General features: G+C 37.1%; 1 protein-coding gene across 3 annotated transcripts in view; it reads left to right on the top strand.

Annotated features, from left to right (window-relative positions):
* LOC127640107 (calcium-dependent secretion activator 2-like) overlaps window positions 1-25,627 on the top strand; it is a 216,752-nt gene that overhangs the window by 183,078 nt on the left and 8,047 nt on the right. The window contains exons 18-26 of one of the 3 annotated variants that reach the window (XM_052122509.1): window positions 377-533; window positions 5,012-5,153; window positions 6,917-7,036; window positions 9,005-9,034; window positions 12,082-12,237; window positions 13,484-13,631; window positions 18,360-18,434; window positions 18,886-18,969; window positions 19,079-19,111. In XM_052122509.1, coding sequence (XP_051978469.1) covers window positions 377-533; window positions 5,012-5,153; window positions 6,917-7,036; window positions 9,005-9,034; window positions 12,082-12,237; window positions 13,484-13,631; window positions 18,360-18,434; window positions 18,886-18,969; window positions 19,079-19,111 — 945 coding nt within the window. The remainder of the gene's footprint in view (window positions 1-376; window positions 534-5,011; window positions 5,154-6,916; window positions 7,037-9,004; window positions 9,035-12,081; window positions 12,238-13,483; window positions 13,632-18,359; window positions 18,435-18,885; window positions 18,970-19,078; window positions 19,112-25,627) is intronic. The other 2 variants (XM_052122507.1, XM_052122508.1) reach the window with 2 other exon arrangements.

Genomic DNA, 25,627 nt, shown 5'->3' with positions numbered 1-25,627 from the left:
TTCTGGTTTCAGCGGTTAACAGCTCATTGAGGGGGAAGATTATAAGTAAATTACAAATGAAATTTGATCTGTCCCTCAAAAAAATCTATTGCATGACTTTAGAAGACTTGAAAATAGTTCAGAAGTCATATGGACCACTTTAATGATCCCTGTTGATGCTTTTGCTTCCTTTTTGAAACTTGAAAGCTTGTAATTACATGGACAACAGTGACCAGCACAGCCTTCAGAATTTCTCCTTAGGTGTTACAAGAAAGAATGAAAGAAAGAAAGAAAGCCGTATGGGTTTAGTAGTAATGACAGAACTTTCATATATGGGTGAACTATTCATTAAATTTGAAAGCACTTATTCATCTACATGATTGTCTGTGTTTTGCAGGCCTTCTCCTGGTGGCCAGAGGTGATGGCCGAGCACGCCGAGACCTTCCTGTCCCTCTACACGGTGGACATGGACACCGCACTGGCTGTCCAGCAGCAAGACTCCTGGGACAGTTTCCCTCTCTTTCAGCTGCTCAACAATTACCTGCGAACTGACCGTGTGTAGAACGTGTTTTTAGCCCCCTTTTACTTATGATATTAAGACTGTCTCGGGCAACCTGATCACAAGTGGACAGCGCTAAATATAGTTGTAAACTGAGTCCAAAATGTTTTGTCAAGACCAGTAGCAAATAGGACCTTTCTCTCTCTCTCTCTCTCTCTCTCTCTCTCTCTCTCTCTCTCTCTCTGTTGTTCCAAAGCTGTCTCCCATTTGTCCAAAGTTTTGTTCATATGTTCTCACTGCTAAGAGCACTAATTAACACCAGTGTTGCTTTGGAAAACAACACTTGTTAGGAGAGGAGGTTAACATGTTGTGCTTTGTTATTGTCAACACACTAATTAGATATACAATGTGATCAGTTAGAGGCAATGGAGGGTAAATTATCTCCACTCGTTTGAAATTCGCCAGGGCAAATACCTGAATCCTGCAGAGGAGAGCGGTTTTGTGTGACCCCTGAGTGTTCGACATATCTGGATCGCCAGTATCTCATTACCACTTTCGTAATCAACCAGAAATTATCCTGCAATAACCAATAGAGTGATGAATGTGTTTGAATTAATTTTACATTAGGAAGTTAATTTGGTGAAGAGATTTAAGATAATTGATATGACAAGAATCGCAACCAACCTACTGAAGCTAAATTTAAAAAGATTGCTGCTTGACTGCAAGTTTTGAAATGATGATGCTGATTTGTTTGACTGTCTCTTGGCTTGTTAAAACTCAATTTTAGTTGGAGAGATGATATCGAAAGCGCATGACAATGAAAAACAGCAACCTCTAATAACACAGACAGCTGGCAGAATGAAATATAAAATCATAACAAACTTAGGAGAAATTGATCTCATTGCATCTTGTCACACAGGTTGGAATCTAATTAGAAAAACCTGGCAGAAAACATGCAGGAATGTGGAAAAAAAATGAAAATCTTTTAGTTAAAGGTGTAAATTAGTTATGTGCCTGATGAAGCATCATGAGTTAAAAGTAAATAGTTTACCCTAAAATTATCGATTTTACTTGCCCTTATGTCAATTAAACCCTTTATTTACTTTCTTCAACAAATCTCAAATGGAGAAGTTTTGCAGACTTTCATGCTGCGCATTTACATACAATGAAGGCAATAGTGACCATGGAAAGAAAATTGGTACTTTTATTCACTAAAGTGTCATTCAACTGATCACAATGTATAGTCAGGACATTAATAACATGAATAATTACTATTACAATTTGAAAACTTAAACTACTTAAAGAGTTCTCATCAAAAAATCCTCCACGTGCAGCAATGACAGCTTTGCAGATCCTTGACATTTTAGCGGTCAGTTTGACCAGATACTCAGGTGACATTTAACCCCACACTTCCTGTAGCACTTGCCATAGATGTGGGTGTCTTGTTTGGCACTTCTCATGCACCGTCTACAGTCTACCTGATCCCACAAAAGCTCAATGGGGTTAAGATCCATAACACTCTTTTCCAATTATCTGTTGTCCAATGTCTGTGTTTCTTTGCCCACTCTAACCTTTTCTTTTTGTTTTTCTGTTTCAAAAGTTGCTTTTCCTTTACAGGTCTTCCCATAAGGCCTTTACTGTTGTACATGAAACTGGTGTTGAGTGGGTAGAATTCAATGAAGCTGTCAGCTGAGGACATGTGAGGCATCTATTTCTCAAACTAGAGACTCTGATGTACTTATCCTCTTGTTCAGTTGTACATCTGGCCTTCCACATCTCTTTCTGTCCTTGTTAGAGCCGGTTGTCATTTGTCTTTGAAGACTGTAATGTACACCTTTGAATGAAATCTTTTACAATTTCAAGCATTGTAAAGCCTTCATTCCTCAAAACAATGATTGACTGACGAGTTTCTAGAGAAAGCTGTTTCTTTTTTGCCATTTTGTTTTTACCTAGTATTCACCTTAAGACATGCCCGTTTATTGCATACTGTGGCAACTCAAAAACAAACTCAAAGACAATGTTAAGCTTCATTTAATGATCCAAATAGCTTTCAACTGTGTTTGATATAATGGTAAGTGATTTTCTATAGACCAAATTAGCAATTTAGTATCATTACTCAAGGATAAGGTATTGGAGTGATGGCTGCTGGAAATGAGGCCTGTCTAAATTTGATAAAAAATGACTTTTTTCAAATAGTGATGGTGTTTTTTTACATCAGTAATGTCCTGACTATACTTTGTGATCAGTTCAATGCCATTTTGGAGAATTAAAGTATCAATTTCCTTCCGAAACAGCAAAAACTGTACATTATTCCAAACCTTTGGCCACCAGTGTACATTTCGCTCCATATTTATAGATCAAGGAGAGGAAGATGTCATGGCTAAACTCTCAAACATTTGGTATCTCTGAAAAGCCCAGGGAGTCCACTCTAGAATGTATGTGCTAAGAAAAACTTATATAACAAATGTCCTAAACAAAAATGAATTGCTGGACCTCAGGAGGATAATGTCATTTAAAGCCTTATGTATCAAATATGATACATAAAAATAAAACAAAAAAAGTGTGCAATAAATCTGTTTATAGTTTGTCTAGTGGTACTACAAAAAGTGCAATGTAAAATAAATAGTTTTTTCTGACAATTCTTTCAATGTCAGGCTTTACAGGGTTAATTGTTATTAACAGATAATCTTCCCCACCACCATAGCTCTGAAATATCCTTTACAGTCACTGAAGATAGCATTGGGGGTCTATCATTATTTCACAAGACATCAGAGAAGCAATGGCGTTGAGTGTCATCGCTGTCAAACCAAGACGCTTCTTGACATGCCAAATTTGAATGCATGCATGCACAAATGGAGGGAAAGATTTTTAGTAAATAACAACTTGTGTTTCGGTCGGTTCTTACAAAGCTTTAGTTTCTATGAATGAACCTTTAAAAGTTCATGATGACAAAAAGTGAAGATCAGGAGAAACTCCAACAACTGTTCGTGATCTTCCCACACACATGAAATGCACACGAATGATTAAAAGTGCTCTCATTGTATAGTGCCACTTAATTAGGATCTCAGTATTATTTTAAGGTCTTAGAATGACCAAATGAGGAATTTGTTTCAGAAGTTGTGCGTGCTCATGTGCTGGTTTACACATGACCAAAAAATAAGTGTTGTGACATTGACACTAAATGCTCAAATGAGTTTCATCATTGTTAAATGGTTGGGAAATGAGCTCACATGCCCATGAGAGTAAAAAGGCTAGTGTTAATGATGAAGAATAGAGAGAGGGGAATTACACATAATGATGCCTGAGGAGACATGCATCTCTCTCTCTCTCTCTCTCTCTCTCTCTCTCACTCACTCACTCACTCACTCAATCTCAGACCACCCCCATTCTTTATGGTGGTCACAAAACCATTTTACAGCAGTCACACAGTGGTTTAATCACACTGACAGCTTTTCATGTACAACAAAACTGATAACTAAATCAGCCCATTTTTTATATATATATAATTTTTTTTTTTTTTTACTTTTAACAGAATAGTTTACCCAATAATTTGGTCATAATTTACTCACGTTTATGTCATTCCAAACCAGTACATAAAAGGAGATGTTTTAATGAATATTGCTGTCCAGCTTCAAAAGAATGGCAGTTGATAAGTGCCTACAAAAGGACCCAAAATGGTCATAAAATTAGTCCATGCGACTCATGTCTTTTAAAGGTAAACCATTATGTTTTAGGGAGAAACAACAAGTAATTTTTCAGTGAAAATCTTGACATCCGTTGCACGTTCATGAGTGCTTCGAAAGCAGCTCGGTCACAGTAGCTCACGTTTGAGTTCAGCACTAAAAACAATACAAGTTCTCACATGAACGTGCATATTCATTTAAAGGAATAGTTCACCCAAAGATTCATGCCATCCTTGATGTGTATGACTTTCTTCTGCTGAACACAAATGAAGATTTTTAGAAGAGTATTTCAGCTCTGCAGGTCCATACATTGCAAGTGAATGGTAGCCAGAACTTTGAAGCTCCAAAAGCACATAAAGACAGCATAAAAGTAATCCATAAGACTTCAGTGGTTTAATCCATGTCATCTGAAGTGATATTATAGGTGTGGTGAGAAACAAAAAGTTTTTTTTTTTACTATAAATGTACACTTTAACTTCCACAGTCTTCTTTTTTTTGTTTTTGGCAATTTGCATTCTTCATGCATATTGCCACCTACCGGGTTGAGAGTAGAATTTATAAAGTGAAACCGATCAATATTTAAGTGCTTTTTTCCTATAAATGATCTGCCCTGCTCAGTAAGCGGTGATATGCACGAATAATGTGAATTGCTAAAAACAAAAGAAGACTGTGAAAGTCAAAGTGTAGATTTGTTGTATTAAAGGATCTATTCCTTTTAAGTTTAATTCTGTTAACCCAGTGCCTTATTGCATTGTGGGTCTTTCGTTATTTCACAATATTTTCCCCAGTGATATTGGTTGCACATCAGCCAGTCTGTCCAAAGCATTAATTCATCTTTCTGCCTCGCCAGCTCACCTGTGCAATGGAACCTTCCACAAGCATCTGCAGGATCTGTACATCCCTCTGGTGGTGCGATACATCGACCTGATGGAGTCGTCAATAGCTCAGTCCATCCAACGTGGCTTTGAGCAGGAGACATGGCAGTCTGTGAAGTAAGAAGACCCTGTTTAACCCAGTCGATCTAACAGTGTTTTGATTCTCCATGCATTCTGTAGAACACAGTGACCTGTTTTGGCTGTTTCTACCAAACCAATAACTTTCCAAGTTGCAAAGAATGGAAGGATGATTAAGCAGAAAAAGTTTGAACCGTAAAGATTATCCTCTTCCATAATGCTTTCCTTTTTACAAATGTACTTTACAGTTTTCTGTTTGTTCTCAATAGTCATAATGCATAATGCATAAGTGTTGGGCATGAATGAAAACAAGGCTGTATGGTATAAAAAGCACAGTCCATTCAGTATGTTTTTCTGTTGTGTACATGGGTGTTGATCCTTTACTCAACCAAAAATTAAGTGTGATTACCTGCACAGCTGTATGATGATAACCGAAAATCAGCTTATTCAAAAAGTCAGATAACACAAGAAGTGTAGTTATTTGTGTTTGGAAATCATCAGCTTTTTCTTTGTTTTTGACGTTGATGTAAACCATTTGAAGTTGTGAAGGCGGTAAGATCACGTTAAGGTTTTTTTACAAGCAGATTGGCAAAAATCGATGTGTGCCAGTTGGTTTATGCTTAAGTCGTTTATGACCTTACCCCGTAAAATGATACCCATTAATGCTTAATAAGCCAACAACGTATCAGGTCATTTAAACACCTTAAATGGATTTCCTTTATTGCTGTAAGGTCATAAAAGGTATAAGCACAAACCGATCGACACAGGTAATTTTTTTCACACATTATCCCGATTTCACTTTTCATGTAAACGTATTTACTGGCGTGTTTATGGCTCATCCAATGTGTGCAAGTGTTGTGCGCATGGCAGTTTACATTTTGCCATAAAAAGCAGAGAACAATCTGATGCTTTCAAGTCTTGTGTAAATGTGGTTTACTTACGTCAGATTGGTTGAATAAACTCATTTCTGGTAGTTATCAACATATTGGTGTACATGTACAGTAAAAACACACAGCTGAAAGTTGATCAGGCCTCAACAATAAGATGTTTTTTTTTTTTCTGCTCACCCAGCCAGGTTTAGTAGTTCAGATTTGTATTTGCCCCACTGGCAGCTTGTTACCCTTAAAGGTGCACATTTTTTTCACATTAAATAAGTTTTACTTCTAATGAAGTGAATTGTAATTTTGAAACAAGTATAAAATCATGACCACTCACATAAGATGAAGACTCGAGTCATATCAGTTACCTTTTAAAAGATGTTTTATTCTACATGGGGCAGGGGCGCCCTCATGGGGGCTGCCATTTTAGAATCACATGACCAGCTGAATACAATCGCTTAATCTCAGTAACCATCTTGTTATTAGACACTTTCACTCTTGGATTAAATTAATCATGTCTGATAGTGAATTTCTACAATGACATCTGTAATTGAAAACTATTGATTTTGAATGATGCTGCATCCACACCACTAGGTGTCACTAAGTCCAAGATGACAAGAGCAAAAAGTTACTGAGTGCACCTTTAAGACAGCACAACATATTGATGGACTGTATCTCTATCCCTCAAAGCCACATTTTCATTCGGCAAATTAAATTTTGTGTCTACTCGATAAAGGTCAGTTTCTTTACCATTTCTTCTTTCTGTTTTGCTGTCAATAAGCTTTTTTCTCCTATCTGCCACAGAATGATCTGCCAGTCTCATTTCCTTTCTTGCTTTTTATCTGATATCAGTGCATCTTCTTACACTCTATTTCCTCTTATCTCTTTTCTACTCTTTTTTTTCTACTTTCTGATCTCTGGCAGGACCATAACCAACAATCTACCAAGTGTTTCTCTGCCCAGAGTTCCCAATCTGCCTCTTAACCTCCCTCAGATGCCCAGCTTCTCAGCCCCTTCTTGGATGGGGCCACTGTGTGACAGCACGTGTGTATGGGCCAGCTGGGTCACTGCTTACAATTCTTGACATATGCTTATTAAAGCTGCAAAGGGTACTCTCGACTATTTAAAAGGAGTCTTCAGCCTTTAAAACCGCTAAAATGACTAAAATGACGGTTATACAGGAAAGTAAATGGTAAATGCATTTAGAATGCAGATTTATCTTTATAACTTTCTTCACCAGGTGACATTTCCAGTTGGTTTGATATGCAACTTAAACTCTGATAATGCTATAATAAGCATGTTTCTGGTAGACATATGAGAAACATGCTTTTGCTCACATATTACAGGAACAATTCACACAAAAAGGAAAATTCTGTCATTTATTTATTTACCCTCATATTGTTCCATCCAAATCCATATGATTTCCTTTCTTCTGTGAAGCACAAGAGGATATGCTATGTAGAATGTTAAGGACTGACAGCCTCAGTCACTATTCACTCTCATTTAATAATTTTTTTCCTACAATGAAAGTGAATGGTGACTGTGACAAAAAAAAGAATTTGTGCTCCAAAGAAGAAATGGGGTGAGTAAATAATGACGCTATTAATAAATAATTATGTTTCATTTTTGGGTGAACTTATCCCTTTAATACCCATGAAGTGCACCCTAGATCATTGAGTATTATAATGGTAGTTTTAATAGATTTGAGCTTTATAATTCCTGTGTTTCGGCAGTGCTGAGTAACGATCCTGTTTGCATGAGATTGGTTGTATTTCTGTGTTTGTGTATGTTGTTATTGTGTGGTGGTGTTTGTCTTATTTGCTTTGTGTCAAAGTTGTTTGGTAATTGTTATTTTAGTTTTTGGCTTCCCAGGGCACCAGATTGCAACTAAAATCATAACAAATGTGACAAAAAAAGAAACTTTTGATAGGAATTTGAATCTAGTTGACTTTGATGATAGATGAAAACTTCCAATCCTTTATTCAAGTCTTTTCAAAACAGTGATACGCAAGAACAGAATGATACCTCAGAAAATTAATTTATTGACATTTTCCAACACCCAACTAAACAAAATATATATATTTAGATTTGCGCATTTCAATTTCATAATAAATTGTACTAAATTCAATTGTTTAAACTTTTATATAATAAACTAAATATCTTAAGTTTCATTAATTTAATTTTATGAAACTTTAACCAGTTCAATTTGATGGAATTTTGTTGTGAAATTGACATGGGTGAATATAAATAAATAAAAATAGGCCTTGTTTGTTTGTTTGTTTGTTTGTTTGTTTGAATATTGGGGCCCAAATATTACAATTCCATGTTTTTCTTAAAAATTTAGCTTTTTCATTTTACCATCCTATAATTCTCTTGAAAATAACATGTAAAATATTGGAACATTTACTTGGTTAATAAGATTTTTATACGAAGTTATAAATTATAATAATAAATTACAAAGTAATTTATATACAAAGTCATATGAAATATTTTAAAATATTTTTTTCATACATTAGGCCCACTCACCCAATCCTCTCAAATTTTTAAAAGATTTGGGATTTACATCCCTTTTTTTTTTCTTTTTTATTTTTCGAGTACCAGAATCTGGTATGAAATCCTGGTGCATTTATTTATGTCCCTTCATCACAGAACACGACAGTGACCGTTGGTTAAAGACAGCAGAACTAAGAAGCTCTGCACTCTATGAAGTGTATTTTAAATTCGTTTGTACACACTAGCACTACATCTCCTTATGACGTAGCCCACAATTACAGAGTTTTATGCATCCCCATGTGAAATCAACCACTTCATTAGATCCTTAAAATAATTGGAAACTATATTTCTGTAATAAGTGATTCGGTAATTAGGCAACTAAAAATAATTGAATTTCAGGAGCCTGTAGTTCCTTAGTATATTTTTAAGTCTGGAGTCCTGGAGTTTGTGGCTATAATCACGTGAATCTCTTTTCAATGGTTACATTTAAGTTTAACAATTATGCATTTGATTTTACAGCGGACAAGGAAATCATTTGCCAGATATTTTGTGAGTACCAGAGACATTTCAGAATTTCACGTGCTTGTGTTTTGACTGCTTGTTATGTGATGTCTCTCTCATGTCTGTATCCGTTTTGGTATGGAAGGCATCAAATTCTGCTTTCACTGCAACCTGTTTAAAAGATAATTCATATCTTGTGTGAGTCTCCATAAACATTAATTTCTCTTCTGATTTGTGGAAAGGCACCCAGGTATCGGCAGTTCAATCTGCAGAGCGAGAGAGCGTTTTAACCTGCTGTGAGCGTGCAATGTGGTGTGTGTCTCACGATATAATAAATAGCAACACTATTCTCTCTGCTGTTGGGGGTTATTTGGGTAACACTATATTATAGTGACCTCGTACACTCCTTCAAATACACAATACAGATCAGATCAAAATACAGGTGAGGAATTTTTTTATTCTCAGGGACATCGCATGCTACTTTCACAGAGCAACACCACAAATGTATCCTGTAACAATTGCCTGCTCAGTCTTTTAAGGCAGTTTTGTGCAAATTATTCAAAATTAGTGACTTTTGTCACTGTGCTGTTGCTGCCATTTTATAAAAATTATAAGACACTTTATTCCAGTAGTAAGCAACTTCAAAGCTAAAATAAAATAACCTCAAAAGAATTTTAGATTTTGCACTCTGTGTATATGAAAATATATTAAACCTTTACCAATCGAAAACCCTCTCATTTTCTTTTCTTTTGAAACATGAGAAGGGAATTCTGAAATCATTGTAAGCAGTATAAAGACATATCTTAAAATGTTTTAAAACATTTTCTCGAGCATGTCAAGAAAATTCTGATTACCGCAACACAAAGAAGTGAAAGTAAAAAATATTTACAATTATTTTGAAAATGATATGTCAACATTAAGAAGCTCTAAAAAATTTATCAATACTTGCCAAATTTTCTTAAAGTAAGCATTTTATCTTATTACTGAAAACACAACAACCAAATTCACACTTTTATATTTTTCAGATTAATCCGAATTATTAAAGGATAATGGACAGTCAGCCGGTTGTTATCGCAAAACAAACCACCACAGGGTCAGGTATATCTTAATCACCGGATGTGCGGTTGTTACTCAGAGAAATCAGACTGCTAGATGGCGCCATTTACCAATCAGAATTGAGTATTCCAGAGCACCATGTAATAATGATAACTATACTGAACGTCTAATGGTTGATCTTAGTATAAAAAAATCATAATTTTGCCTTTTATAACATTCCCTTGTATGTATAAATTCTTAAGGTTTTGGTACATGTTTTAGTAATGATAAGTAAGTTAGACTATTGGATACTGGACACAAAATTTCATAATGTTTATTTTGTGTATACTTCATTTTAATGGTCCTAATTTCAAAGCTAGACGCATTCCAATAATCAGAAATTACCCAGAAAATTAATTCAAATCTAAAATTAAACATGAAAAACTTAGTTATATTTATGTGCACAATAAAGCAACTCTAAGAAACTGAATCAAACTGAAAGGGCATATTGAAAATAAAACAGAAATAAAAAGGAATTAAAAACCATAAAAACCCAGCTTCACAGAACTTCTGACAGACGAGAGATCTTAAATAACGTCTGAAAGTTAAATTAGATCCTTCTCAATTAGCGCAAAGAGTGTGAACTGCAAAAGCACACCAGCTTTCAGGCATAAAACAGTGTCTGTAGTGGGTGTAGTCCTGTGGGTGTCTGTCAAAGGGGACTCTGTGGTTAGCTGGTTGTTAGATTCAGTGAGAACTTTGTGTTCTCCCTCGGGGAGTCCCTTCGTCAGGTGAGAAACTCGTCCATTTGTTCATCCCGCCTCTTTCCTCTGCTTATACGAGCTCGAGGCGGAGGCGCAGACCCCCGAGGGGGCCCTTACGGACCGTACTGCCACTAATTAATCGAGTGGGAGCTTGTGCTCGCCCCTTTTAATTGCACAGTAGACTTTGCCAAACGATTTATTTTCCCGGACTGGCACTTGTGAAGGTAACAGTCTTTTAACAGCGAGCGGAATGAGTGGCCTTTTTCGTTGCCAGGCATTTGGCTCTGTACACTTGAATTGCGGTTGCTTGAGCCCCGACTGCGTATTGCCGTGTTAACTGCAGTTGACACGGCGATGTCGCTCCATCTGTCTCACTTGCCGTCAATCTCTTGAGCCTCATGAAACCCTGTGGTGTCTGCACACAAAATCAGTTGATATCTTTCTTAATCTAGACTCCATGCAGCTTGTAGAACAAATACTGTAAGACAGACTACCAGTACCAGTGTTTTATCTCAATAGCCTGTTTAGTCATTTGAATGTGCATTTCGCTCTGTGCTTTTAATAATTTATTAATGGATTCACAATGCAAGGGTGTTTTTACACTAAAATTTAAAGAAACTCAAACCCTTTTAATTGGACCAAAAATGAGTGACAAAATTAACCCACTGAGAAATCACACTGTACCTGGCCCGAAAAGTGAAATCAGTTTGGTCAATTTTAGTCTCAATACACTTTCCATTGTTTGTTTGTTTTTCAACTGGGACAACTGCAATATTACATTCATTATTATTTTTATAATCAGTGTTGGGACGCAACCTATTTTCATAATAGTTTAGCTTTTCCAGTAACAAGCCACATTTTCTGGCATAGCGTAAATGTGACATTAGTGTGATACAAACCGCTTACAAACCTTTTGTGTGTAAAGTTATAGCCAATTTTACAACTTCATTACCATGATGATTTAATGTCAACAAACCCTAAAATAACAGTAAAAACAATGATTTAAACAACTCAAATAATACAAAAGTTTTAACAGAAGAATTATTCAACTACTGATCTGTCTTATGTTAATGTCTGATAATATCTAATGCAAGTTATTAAAGTCATTTTTGTCTTTTTTGTACTTTCTATTTGTGCTTTAACCTTGACAGTTTTTCTTTTATGTTTATACTTTGTGTTTTTATTTATTTATTTGTTTGTTTAGAGAAATTAGCACTACATCAAAACACTGGCTTCCAAAGGCTGTAAGATCATTAATGTGCTGACATTTCACTTTTCATATTGTGTCTTCCTCAGTAATGGCTCGGCCACATCAGAAGATCTATTCTGGAAGCTGGATGCTCTTCAGATGTTTGTGATGGACCTTCACTGGCCAGAGCCGGAGTTCGCCAAACATCTGGAGCAGAGGCTCAAACTCATGGCCAGTGATATGATGGAGGCTTGTGTTAAAAGGTTGGCTGTTTAACAACTAATAAATAGTAGTGCTTTTAAAGGAATAGTTTATGCAAAAATTTAAATTCTAACCTTATGTCATGGCAAGCCCATATGACTTTCTTCATGGAACACAAAAGGACAAATTTTAAAGGATGTACTGGTCGCTCATTTCAGTGCAGTTATAAACAAATGGTGCCTGGAGCTTTGAAGCTTAAAAAAATATGCAAAAAGCAACATAAAATCTGCAAAAGTTTACATTTTTATCTGTTTCTCGCACAAAGCTGTCGTATGACTTCAGAAGACTTATGTGTACCGTAATTTCCGGACTATAAGCCGCAACTTTTTTCCCACGCTTTGAACCTCGCGGCTTAAACAATGACGCGGCTAATATATGGATTTTTCCCGCTTTCAAATTTTATTTTAAAAAAAAAAAACATTCTGTGACGTGCTCAGTTTTTTGGCGGCATGAAATTGCTGAACGGGTTAAGGTCAAACAACTTTTTGTTTACTGTTTAGATTAAATCGAGCGCGCTCAAACTTCCCATCATTCTGATTACGGTAGTCATTTTGTCACCCTCAACATGGCAAAGACACGGAGAAATGCATATGATGCAGCTTTCAAGTTGAAGGCGATTGATCTGGCTGTTGGAAAAGGAAATAGAGCTGCTGCATGGGAGCTTGGTCTTAATGAGTCGATGATAAGACGTTGGGAACAGCAGCGTGAGGAATTGACTCCGGATGAAAGTGACGAGAACGACAATGAAAACGATCCAATATCGGATGAAGCAATTCTGAGGCTATTCAACTCCGACACCGAAGGAGATAACTTCAGTGGTTTCAGTGCACAGGAGGAGGAAGATAGTGACCAATGACTTTCTTGGTAGACTACTGTTTACTGCTAATTAATTTTTTTTTGTTACAAGCCGTGTTTCGTTAAAGCCTATTTATTTTTGTTACAAGCCGTGTTTTGTTAAAGCCTGTGTAAAGTTCATTTGTTTCAATGTACTGGTAGGCACCTGCGGCTTATAGACATGTGCGGCTTATTTCTGTTCAAAATAATAAAAACAATTTAATTCAGTTTTATATTCAGGTGCGCTCAATAGTCCGGAAATTACGGTATGTATAATGCACAAATTTAATTGTAATTGTCTGGGAATAAAACAACTAGTGCATTTCTAATTTTGTGGTCCACGGATGAAAGAAAATAATTTTGGTTTGGAACAACATGATCATGAATATATATGACCTCATCTCTATTGTCCAGGACCAAAGCTGCTTTTGACTCTAAGATGCAGAAGTCCAGCAAATCCACCGATTACCGCGTCCCCTTGTCAGTGTGCACTATGTTTAATGTTCTCATGGACGCCAAGAAGCAGTGCTCCAAACTCTGTGTTCTCGATCAAGGTCAGGAGGTACGTCACAATCATACCAGGCCTATTTGAGCATTCTTCTTTACGTTGATGTCTTATGAATGCCATATGTCTGATGAAACACACTGTCCTCTGCCTTGAGAGAAGTCTTGATGACAAAGGCCTCCTGCTACAGAGGCCTTGGACAAGCCACAGTCAAACTCCCACAGACTCCTCCTGTATACAGAACTGCCATTTTAATAATAATAATAAAAAAGCCACATCAATTCAGACCAATAGCAGCACATAGCCTAGCATAGTAAATAATTTCATCTACAATTAGACTCTATTGTAAAGTTATACTTTGTATAGATGATCCTTCATATAGGGACTATTTTATTCTCTTTCCTCTATGTGAGCAATTGACTAAAGTTCACTGAGTAGTTCATTCAATTCAGAATTCAGATTTTCTCATTTGTAAATATATCACATAAACATAAATTGAAGAAGGCTCTAGGGCCAAATCTATTAACCAGAATATCATAGATACTTGACATGGGCTCTTTTGACTTGGACCAGTAAGCAACCACCCTAGCACCCTAGAAACCACCTAGAACACCCTAGCAACTGTTAGTAACAGGCTAACAACCACTCAGCAGACCTTACCAACCACACAGAAGTACCTAAGCAACCATCCATAACACCATAACATTGTGACATCGAGTTCTGCACAGGCATTTACTGTAGAAAATGTAAAAAATATAGTTCATTTTGCAATTCATTTTGATGCCGCTGGTGGTGCAGACGCACTTCTCATTTCTTCTCAGTTGGCAATTTATAATTTATTGTTTAGGCACAAGGTGAGTATTAGGTTTGGTTTTCAATCGTCCTCAGAATTTGTGCTTCAGAAATTAAAGAGGATTTCTTGCTTTATTTTCGATGTAGTAAATTCCTGTAAATCTCATTTCATATTTCTCCTTCCCTCTCAAATGAGCAAGTTTGCTAGATTTTTTTTTGTTTTTTTTCACATTTACATATTGATCCAAATTTTACGTTTAATTTACCTTTAGGCTGTCATCAAGACTCAACATGATTCAACCCACCTCTAAGATTATTTTTCATTCTCTGTTTTTCTTTGTTCGTTGTCTTTCTTTGACTCATTCTCTCATGCTGTGCACATTATTGCATGAACCCAAGGTTGGCCAACAGTGGGTAAGTGTTCAGTCTAACAGTTTGATGTGCAAATAAGCAGAGGAAAAATACACTGTGCAATTAACACTTAAGTGGAATCTGTGTGTAATAGCCAAGCTCTTAGAAACATACTTAAAGTGTTCGTTCACCCAAAAATGAAACTTTTCTCATCATTTACTCACCCTTATGATATCCTAGGTGTGTATGACTTTCTCTCTTCAGCAGAACGTGTTTGAAGAAAAAGAGCATAATATCTTAGCTCAGTAGGTCCTTAAAATGCAAGTGGATGGTGATTCGACAGTCAGCATAAACGTCATCCATACAACTCCAGCGGTTAAATTAATGTCTTCTAAAGTGATACAATTGCTTTTAGTGTGAAAAATATCAATATTTGAATTATTTTTATCTATAAACAATTGCTTCCGGTCAGCGGCAGTACGCACGTGTTATGTAATTGCATTGGCACGTTCAAGCGAGAACTAAAGCACGTGCAACACACCCGAAAGAGCAGCGCTGTTTACAGGTGAGGAGGAGAAGTTTCATTGTTTCTTACAGAAGTTTCATTGTTTTTTTAGATCTGTTGTTATCTGTTTGTTTACTCACGTTTGTGTGCTTATCCGGGATAAAACATGAGAGTACATCCCTATCATGCTAATGTGAATATGTCACAATGTTGTTCAGAGACCATGTGAACTAGCGATGGATTATAGTTAAAAAAAAATACTTAAATATTTATCTTTTTCTTACCAAAATGATTAACCGCTGAGTCATATGGATGACATCATGATCACCATCCACTATAAAAGACCTACAGAGCTAAGATATTTTTCTATTTGTCTTCAAATGTGTTCTGGTGAAAAAAGAAAGTAATACGCACCTGGGATATCATGAGGGTGAGTAAATTCTAAGAGAATTTACATTTTGGGGTGAACTATCCTTTTAAGTGTTTAATTTAATAGAATTAGAATAATGGTATTCAAAAGAAATGCCTCTACTGGGTTCTGATTTATACTGGAATTGAATATTACACCCACAAATCTGATCACCCTTATCACCTCAATTAATGACCTTATTTCTTTCTATATTTATAATGGTGCACATATAAATTTGGTAATCCTTATAGAATGAAGTTCTTTCTTTTTTTCCTTTCTTTCTCCTCTCTACATAATCTGAAATCTCCCATCATAGTTGAAATGCTACTCTTTTCCAGTCCTAACCCTTATAACAGCTGCTAACTTTTACAGAAAAATGCATTTTCTCCTATAGCACAGGTGTCAAACTCGAGGCCAAAACCGGCCCACAACCTTATTTCATGTGGCCCGCGAGCTGATTTCTAAAATGTATGATGGAAGGTAAATGGAACGTCTCACTGACCAATCAGTTAGCTCTTTCTCCATGAATATTAATGAGCCTTCCCCTGGAGCGCATTTTACTCTCTCCAAAAGCAAAAGAAACAGTGCTACCCTGAACAACTATCAGCTCTGATCAAGCGGCGTGAGCGCAGAGAATACCACTCTAAACCGTATAGCGCACATCATTATCAACAGCACTAACTGCTGCCTTGATCAATGGAGAAAAATGCAAAGAGGTGTGTGAGCACAGGACAGATGCATTTTTCCCAGATGGCAACATGCCGTGCAGACCATTATAAGCAGTGCTTGTGTCAATCGTGGTAAGGATAATGAACCACATTTGAATTTTAATGCAAAACTTAAAATGTATCATTGATTAAACTACTTTAAAACCATGTTAAACAGCCCAGCCATTATAAACCGCAATGACAGAGAACTCATGGAAAAAAAGAAGAAACAAAATCAGAAGAATTCACAGATTTGCTGTAAAAACACTAACTGTATTAATGATGGTATTTTGCCAGTAATAGTTTCTAAATGTATTTAGATTACCGTTCTTCTTTACCGTTCTCACATAATTTTCATAATTATTATGAACCAAGCATCAGTTTTCCTTCTGTGTATAATCTGGTCTCTATAATAATGCTGTATGATTGTAGGAAAATGTAACTGGGTTTGTTTGCTTGAAGAAGAGATGACTGTACTTTAATAAGTAGGGTCCTGATGTAAGACATCTATAGAGGAGACCCATTTTAGTTGCTCTGACAAAATATTTTAATTTAGCCCTATACAGATTAGGCATTCCTTTTCTCACAGATGTTACTGTAAATATAATAGTTTACATATACATCCCAACCTCAAATTCAATGCTTTATTGACAAATGTGCATTTTAAATGCACAAAATGTGCTATATTATTGGATATTGCATGGTTGCTACCGTATCAGATTTTCATCCGGCCCTTTGAGGGCATATATAATGGTGAAGTGGCCCGGGCTGAAATTGAGTTTGACACCCCTGTCCTATAGCGACGATTACATTCTGTGTCCTCGCATGGCGAGATAGTTCCAACGCTGTGAGAAACTGCCACTTTTATTTCCACCTACTTAATGTAAGGTTAAAAGACATTTTTTTAGCACTCAGACTAATATTTTTTTTTTTCACGCAGAATTGAATGCAATGGCCATCAGGACGCCTTAGTGAAAGACTTTATTTTAAAACAAAGAAAATATTATTTTCCCCAAGTTTGCCTTCCACTTTATTTCAAAATACAAGGTTATGCTTTATAAACTGCCATCTCACTTAAGTGACTCTGAAGTGGATGGCTACCAGGTAAATGTTTTCAAAAGACATTATTGTTCTTTTGGTTTTCACACACACAGTAAAGACCTCCATATTTAATCTGCTCTAATGCAAAAAATAGCCCTCACAGTTTAGCTGTATAAAAAGCAAACAAATTACCTGTTAATTGAGGTAAAAAGTCCTCAAGATTCTCCTATAATGCCATTTATGAATAAAATGCTATTTCTTGCGCAGGCATAAAAGGGTGAAAAGAAAATTAGGGCTGCTGACAGTGACCTCTTGGCACCCTCAATTTGTCACCGATCTGCCCGCATTGTTGATTGAAATTTTTAATTTGGGTGTCCTTTAGATTCACTGTGAATGGGCATTGTTGGCAGAGATGAACTCCTGCTTGCCTTGCATGCAGCAAAGGCATCTATTCAGCGCTACCAAATGGTTGCTCTCTCTCTCCGTCTCTTTTTCTCTCACACCCCCATCCTTTGCTTTCTCCCTTTTCCTCTCGCCTTTTTTCCCAACATCGTATTTGGCAAAATCGGTGAATAAGACTTATTTGACATGAAATGGCGGATTAATTGAATGTAGTGTGAGCCTTTGGTTGCAGCAGCTGGATGTGTTCTTTAGAAAAACACAAGGCTGCCCTAATTGTGGCCCGCACAAAAAGTATCCTTCAAATTCCTTTGCCCTAAACGAGAGCAGGAATTCCATTCATTGGCATAATGGGCCTAATAGCTGCTTAACTCAGCCCTATTACACGGGAGGATTTTTCTCTCTCCTGGAATATGTCTTTGTGAGAGGTTGTTCTTTTAGGATGGTTTGCGATCCATTTAGCAGTTTCTCTCGCGCTCGAGCCAAGGTTACCACCAATCGCCATTGTTTGTTTTTCTTGTTGAGACCCTGTCATATTTGTTAATGTTTCTCCTCCCTGTCCCCCTCTTCTGTGTCTACAGCAACAGTACCACTCAAAAATCGAAGTCCTGATCGATGAGGCCTTTAAGGAAATGATCTCCTCACTGGTCTCAAAGGTACTTCGTTCAGCCATTGTCTTGCTCTCTTTGAGATTTGGCTTTTGCCCATTCTTTTCATCTGGCCTTCACCGTGTGCTGCTTACTCCAAACACTTCAGAGTAAAGGAGTATTTTAGGAAACGATATATGGCATTTTCTGTTTAAACGTCCTCAGTTAAATGGACAGTTCACCCAAAAATGTAGATTCTGTCATTTAATTCAAAACCCATATTACTCTGTCTTCTGTGGAACCCAAAAGGAGATTTGAACAACTCCTTTGTGTTCTGTACAAGACAGAAAGTCATACAGGTTTGGAATAACATGATGGTGAGTAAATTATCATTTTGGGCAAACTATCTCTTTTAGGAATTAGTATTTGAGTTGGATTCAGAGTGGTATAACTGTATTTTTTTACACCTTTTCAGTGTGTTATTGCCTGTTGTCACACAAACATTTCTTCTCTTTCACAGTTTGCAGCTGTTTTGGACGGGGTGTTGTCCAAACTCTCACGATATGATGAGGGAACCTTATTTTCCTCCATCCTCTCTTTCACGGTAATTTTTTCCAGTTTGCCTCCCCCACCCCTTTCCGGCATCTTATTTTGGACCGGTCTCTTATCAACCCATAGATATTCATCAGTACTACTTTTTTTATGCCTCAAAGGTAAAAGCAGCAGCCAAATATGTGGATGTCCCTGTAAGTTCTGTTGCATTTGGAAATATAAATAACTATCTGCATGCCTTGTGTGAATATTGAATGTGCATGAATTCTGTATGTGTGTTTTATTATTTACTTAGGGAAACAGATTCTCTATTCAGCTCTGCCAAGCTTTTCCATCTTGCTTTGTTTGATGTTTAAAAAAAAGGCCTATTGTGTATTATTTCACAATCACTTAACATGATATATTTTTGTATAATTTGGGATTCGCTGCCAATTGAAAGAGGCATTGGAGTGTCTATGAGAGCTGGCTGAGCAAGACTAATTAGCAACCCGATTGGCTTCAAATCAGTCTTACGGTCTGCCACAGTGTTGACAATGGGCCGTCACAAGCAGAGCGAGATGCTAATGAATCACCAGTAATCAGGGCCATGATCAAGCAGAAATAAACTAGAATACGGTTGGGGGAAAGACTGAGTAAGCACATGTCCTTGTGAACTGAGGCAATAGCAGTGTTTTGGAAGGGTTTTTTGAATAAAGCTATGCAAAAGTTAACTCAACAAGTATTTCAGTCAACTTAGTATCACCTTTGCCAGAATGTGTGTGATTGTGTATAATATTTATAATTGATGATGATTTACAGTGGCAATCAGAAAGTATTTGAAAACTTAAGCGAAAATTTAAAATGTTCGAAAGCATTACATTAAATATCAAACCAAGTGGAAGAACTTACCTCACTTTTTTATTAATATATTTTGCATTTTCTTTTAAATAGGACTGAATGTAACAGACTTTTCTGTGCTGATTTTGGAGAAAAATATATGAAGTTCTGAGGAATAGGTTTAAATATGAGAAAATATGAGAGTACTAATCTCAAGTTTTTAAATCTTCATACAAACAAGGCATGGTGGATGTGAAGAGCTCCAATTCTACAAAAATCTGATGAACTTCCTGTGAGCTCAGACTCCATGTCTCCCCTCAAGACTCCATGTCTCCCCTCAAGACTCCATGTGTGTCCCCTCAAGTTCACACAGGTGTCAGAGCAGTGTAACCAACATGTGTAGTTTATCACAATAACTATGGACGTGTTCTAGTAACATTTGAAAAAACAGAAGCTGTTCAAATTGTTTTATAATATAAAACCTTACAAGCTTATTTTTTTGAAATTATTTGATTGAAAAGTGTGTTTGTGCTATCGTTCTTTAGAATCAATGCCACTTGGTTTGTTATTTTGTTATATAATGCAAAGACATTCATACATTTTTAATTGTGGCTAAGTGTCCAAATAGGTTTTTGGGCCACAGTGCGTTCAAGGAATACTCCGGGCTCAATACAAGTTTAGCTAAATGAACAGCTTTTGTGGGATAATGTTGATTACCACAAAAAAATTATTTCAACACGTCCATTCTTTAAAAAAAGCAAAAATCAATATTTCAGTAAGGCATTTACAATAGTCAATGGGGCAAATTTTTAGATAAACTCGTGTAGTACTTGAGTTGTAAAGTTGTTTAAATAGTTTGCAGTGTTACGTTTTCATGGCAACGGAGTTGTAAACTTTACATAGAAAAGGTTGGTAAGCAATTTTATAACACTAAAATCATTTTAACAAACACATTGTTTACGTCTTGCGGCGATACTTGTAAAATATTGAGTATTTAAACATTTACGGATTGGCCCCATTCACTTCCATTTGTTAAGATTTTCTTTTTTTTTGTTTGTTTGTTTTTTGTTTTTTTTGTTTTTTTTGAAAAGGAAGAGAAGTGAATCTATATTAACCCACAAATGGTGTCAATGAGCTTAAAGGGACAGTTCACCCAAAAATGAAAATTCTCATAATTTACTCACCCTCATGACCCATTCCAGATGTGTATGAATTTCTTTCTTCTACAGAATACAAATCAAGATTTTTAGAAAAATATCTCCGCTCTGCAGGTCCATACAATGCAAGTGAATGGTGACTAGAACTTTGAAACTCCAAAAGCACACAAAGGCAGCATAAAAGTAATCCATATTACTCCAGTGGTTAATTCCATGTCTTCAGAAGTAATATGATATGTGTGGGTGAGAAACAGATAAATATATTTAAGTCCCTTTTTACTGTAAATCTACACTTTCACTTTGTGGAAGTGACTTTCACATTCAGCCACATACTGGTTGGGGCTGGTCAAAGGTGGAGATTTATTGTAGAAAAGGACTTACATTTTCATAGTTACTTGGATTACTTTTTGTCTGCCTAACCCATAATATTCCTTTAAGCTTAATTGACAGCCTTTGTGGCAAAATGTAGATTACCACAGAAATTAACTTCGACATGTCCCTCTTTTTTTTTTTTTTATAAAATAATAATAGAAGCACAAAAGATGGAAGTGAATGGGGGCCAGTTCATAAACATTAGAATACTGTTACGTTATAAAAACATAAACATTATGTTAACATGATTGTTGTGTCTCTGTTCTAGACGATTTTAGTGTGATAAAATCACTTGCAGGGTTTACTCAGCATTATGTCGTCATGAAAACTTTAAGGTTATGAATTGATTTTATCACACTTATATTGTTTAATTTTTCTTTTTCTTTTTCCCCCCTTTTCTCCTCAATTTATAATGCCCAATTCCCAATGCACTCCTCGTGGTTGCCTCCACATCTGAGACCGTCAATCCGTGCATGTTATCACGTGGCTTGTTGAGCATGTTACCACGAAGACATAGCATGTGGAGGCTTCACGCTAGTCTGCGACGTCCACACACAACTCACCACGTGCCCCCACCGAGCGCAAGAGCCACATTATAGCAACCACGAGGAGCTTACCCCATGTGACTTTACCCTCCCTAGCAACCAGACCAATTTGGTTGCTGAGGAGACCTGGCTGGAGTCACTCAGCATGCCCTGGATTCGAACTCGTGACTCCAGGGGTGGTAGTCAGCATCAGTACTCGCTGAGCTACCCAGGCCCCCCACATTTATATTGTTAACATCTTGTGACTATACTTTGGAGACTGTGTATTGTAGAGTTTATGGATTCCCTCTATTTACTTCCATTGTGCCTTATTGTAACAGCCATTTTAGCTTATTTTTAAATAAATGAGGAGCAAGATGAAATGTAATTTTGTGGTTATCAATATTATGCCATAAATGCTCTTGATTGAGGTTAATTTGTACTCATTCCTTTAAAGCAGCCAACAATGTTTACAACAGCAAAGTCACCTAAACCCTAAATGTCCCTGTGATTTAAGATCCCATCGTCCCATCCAAGCTCTTGGTTTTGGCTCCCTGAGGTGTACCCCGTCCTGCCCTCAAATTATAACGTAACCTCCACCTTGTGCTTTTGTGCAGAAGAAACGCTGCTCCGTGTAAGTGCTTTTCACAGCTCCCACTGAAGCCGGAGAGGGAGGGAGGACCTGGCTGTGGTCTGGCCTTTGGCTCTGAACATTTCTGGGCTCTTGTCACGAAAGGTTAAGCTCCCCTTCTCCTTTGTGAAGGCTACCATTCAAGAGCCGGGCCATTTTGGCGAGACGCCCTCCCGATAGCGCTCTGTTAACACACTCATTCACACATTCACACCCATGCTAACACACAACTTGAATCTCCCTTTAACACCACCACAACAAAGTATTTACTCCAAACTTACTGATTGTCCAACGTGCTATTCAAACACACTTCACACGCACTTCACTCCAGTACCGCACACACACACACACACACACACACACACACACACACAAACACATACACTCACACCTGCACCTGGACAGTGAATAAGGCAATGGCAGGAAGCCAGGCTAGCAGATCTGTGTAATTACTGTGCATTTTGTCTCTCCTTCCCTTTCTCCTCTGTTTCCCATCTACAACATTTATCCGCTCCGCTTAACCAGTCATTAACCTGGCCTTAATCGCACCATCCCACACCTCTCCATTTATTCATTCATACACTCACACCCTGGCCCACACCCAACTGCCATTGCATTGTCTGACCTGACGGATCGGGCCTGTGGCTGGGTCCTCCCTCGACGGCTTTGTTGGCGTTTTCAGGACCGTTTCGTGCGAGCAAGAAGATCATGTTTTGGTCCTGTTTGTCACACGGCTTTGTCATCCTGTCAGAGAGGTGGAAGGAAAGGAAGTGGGTTTGGATTATGTCCAAATTCCGTACTTTTGATAGTATGTACTGAATACAGTGAAGAACGTACTCTCGTGCGTTGATGAAGAATGTTCTGTAGTTATGCAGGTGTGTTGTATAAATGCTTTCCAGGCACCCTGATCTCATGAAAATTACGTGACTGATTTTCTACAAAATAGGGTCATGATTCAACTCACCCGGTCCCTTATCAGGCTAATTAAGCCTCCAAGAGGGATAAAGGCCGACTGCGGAAGATGGTGCGGGAGAGAAATATATATATATATGTATATATTGCAGTAGTTCCAACGTAAAATGTCAATTGTGTGGTGTGAAAAATGTAGTTAAATGTTCTCTGAAACAGATAAAGTTTTTAAGGTTAATGCTCTATCGAGTTTTACAGCAACAAAATGCACCTCGTGGGGCTTGGGTAGCTCAGCAAGTATTGATGCTGAGTGACTCCAGCCAGGTCTCCTAAGCAACCAAATTTGCCAGGTTGCTTGGGAGGGTAGAGTCACATGTGGTAACCACCTCGTGGTTGCTATTAAGTGGTTCTCGCTCTCAATGGGGCACGTATTAATTTGTGGGTGGTTCGCGGAGAGTACCATGAGCCTCCACATGCTCTGAGTCTCCGCAATGTCATGCACAGCGAGCCACGTGATAGGATGTGCGGATTGACGGTCTCAGAAGTGGAGACAACTGAGACTTGTCCTCCACCTTCCGGATTGAGGTGAGTAACCGCACCACCACAAGGACCTATTAGGTAGTTTCAATTGGGCATTTTAAAAAAATTGGGGAGAAAAGGGGATTAAAAACCGTAAACCTAACCATAACCGATAGTTTCATGTGACATGAAAAACCCAATTGCTGAATCAACCATGTCATTTTGTGGTGCTTCTATGATGCTTTTTTCTGATGCGTCAACTCTCATGCTCTTCAGGACTTGAACCCTTGTCCTTAAGTAATGCGAACGTTAAAATGCATCGCCTTACAAGTCAAGCACTATAGTAAATGTGTTTAGATGTCGTAAGATAGCATTATATGAGGGATAGGTTGAAAAGTATGTGTTTATGAACATATAATCTAATGTTTTACTCGTAATTTGTGTGATAGAGAATGTCATTTTTGTTTTAGTACCTCTATTACTCATCTGTTGAGACCAGGTTGAATTTAACGTGCTTTTTGCATACTGTGTAGCAGGAAAGTGTGCCTATTCGGTGGGGCCACAGGTGACAACCATGATAACAATACAGTAGTTCAAGTATTTTTTCACTATGCATGTACTAAGTCATGCTTGTTCCTACTCAGTGAAGTGGTAGATTCTTCCTCTTCAGTCAGACATCCACAGATGTTAACTTCGGCTGATGATAAGATAATATGTATTTGCCGATGAAGCGTGCATGTCAGGCTCCTCTTACTCAACACAGTAAGTCCTTGTGAAGTTAACTCCCTGACCCCAGTCATACTTGATCAACTGCTGTCAGTTTCAACTACCTGTATGTAGAGCCAACTGTGTATGCAGTCAGGAGGTTATAAACTCCAGTGAGTGTTGAATAAAAGCTTTGAATGTCTTCGTGTTGCTTGATTAACGCCACATTAACAGATTCAAGCTACTACAGTTGTTCAGCTGTTTTCAAAACAGCTATATACATAAGTAACAAGCTGTACATGCAGAAGTGGAGTGTGACAAAATGCTACATTGCTGGGTATTATTCAATCATGTTCACTTAAAATGTCCTTTCATACAGTATGTAACATTGGGAAGTCGCATTCGTTTGGTGGATTGGTTTGTTCAGACAACTCGTGAACCATTTTAAAAAATAAAAGATTCATTGAGTGGCATTTAATATTGCTCCTTCATCTTCAAAGTAGCTTCTTCAATACTGATCAATACTGTTACTGTCACGAGGACTGACTATCGATACAGATTCTGCGATTTAATTCGATTCTGATTCATGAGCTCTTGATTAGATTCTGATTCATTTGGGTATATTTTGGTTCTAATGTCCCTTTTGCTTACAAATGAAAGAAATTCACTGTCATCTGATGATGTAAATTATAAAGGGATCCTTCTAACTTGGTACATTAGGAATATCTTAATAAAATAAAAAAAAATAACAGCAGGGCCTGAACTATGCAGTTTAGATAACACTGTATTAATTTAACAGCTATAAGAATCAAAATGACCAACACTGAATAAACTGTAAATCGCATTTCTTTAGTAAAACCGCTTTTGTGTAATGTGTAATATTATTATAAAATTATAAATGAAAACTCATTAAAACTTCACTTCAGAGGGGGCGCTTTCACCATTGTTTTTTCATTCAGTAGTTTTAAATAAAAATACACTACTATTCATTTTTTCTGATTTTCAACAGATACATTTTTCATACAGCCACTGTAAATAGGCATAGAGTAAAATCCTGTTATTTTAAAAATCAATATC

The sequence above is a fragment of the Xyrauchen texanus genome, chromosome 49 (assembly GCF_025860055.1).
Source record: "Xyrauchen texanus isolate HMW12.3.18 chromosome 49, RBS_HiC_50CHRs, whole genome shotgun sequence".
Classification (NCBI taxonomy): Eukaryota; Metazoa; Chordata; class Actinopteri; order Cypriniformes; family Catostomidae; genus Xyrauchen; species Xyrauchen texanus.
The sequence above is the reverse complement of the archived record's forward strand: the minus strand, read 5'-3'. Positions and strand labels throughout refer to the sequence as shown.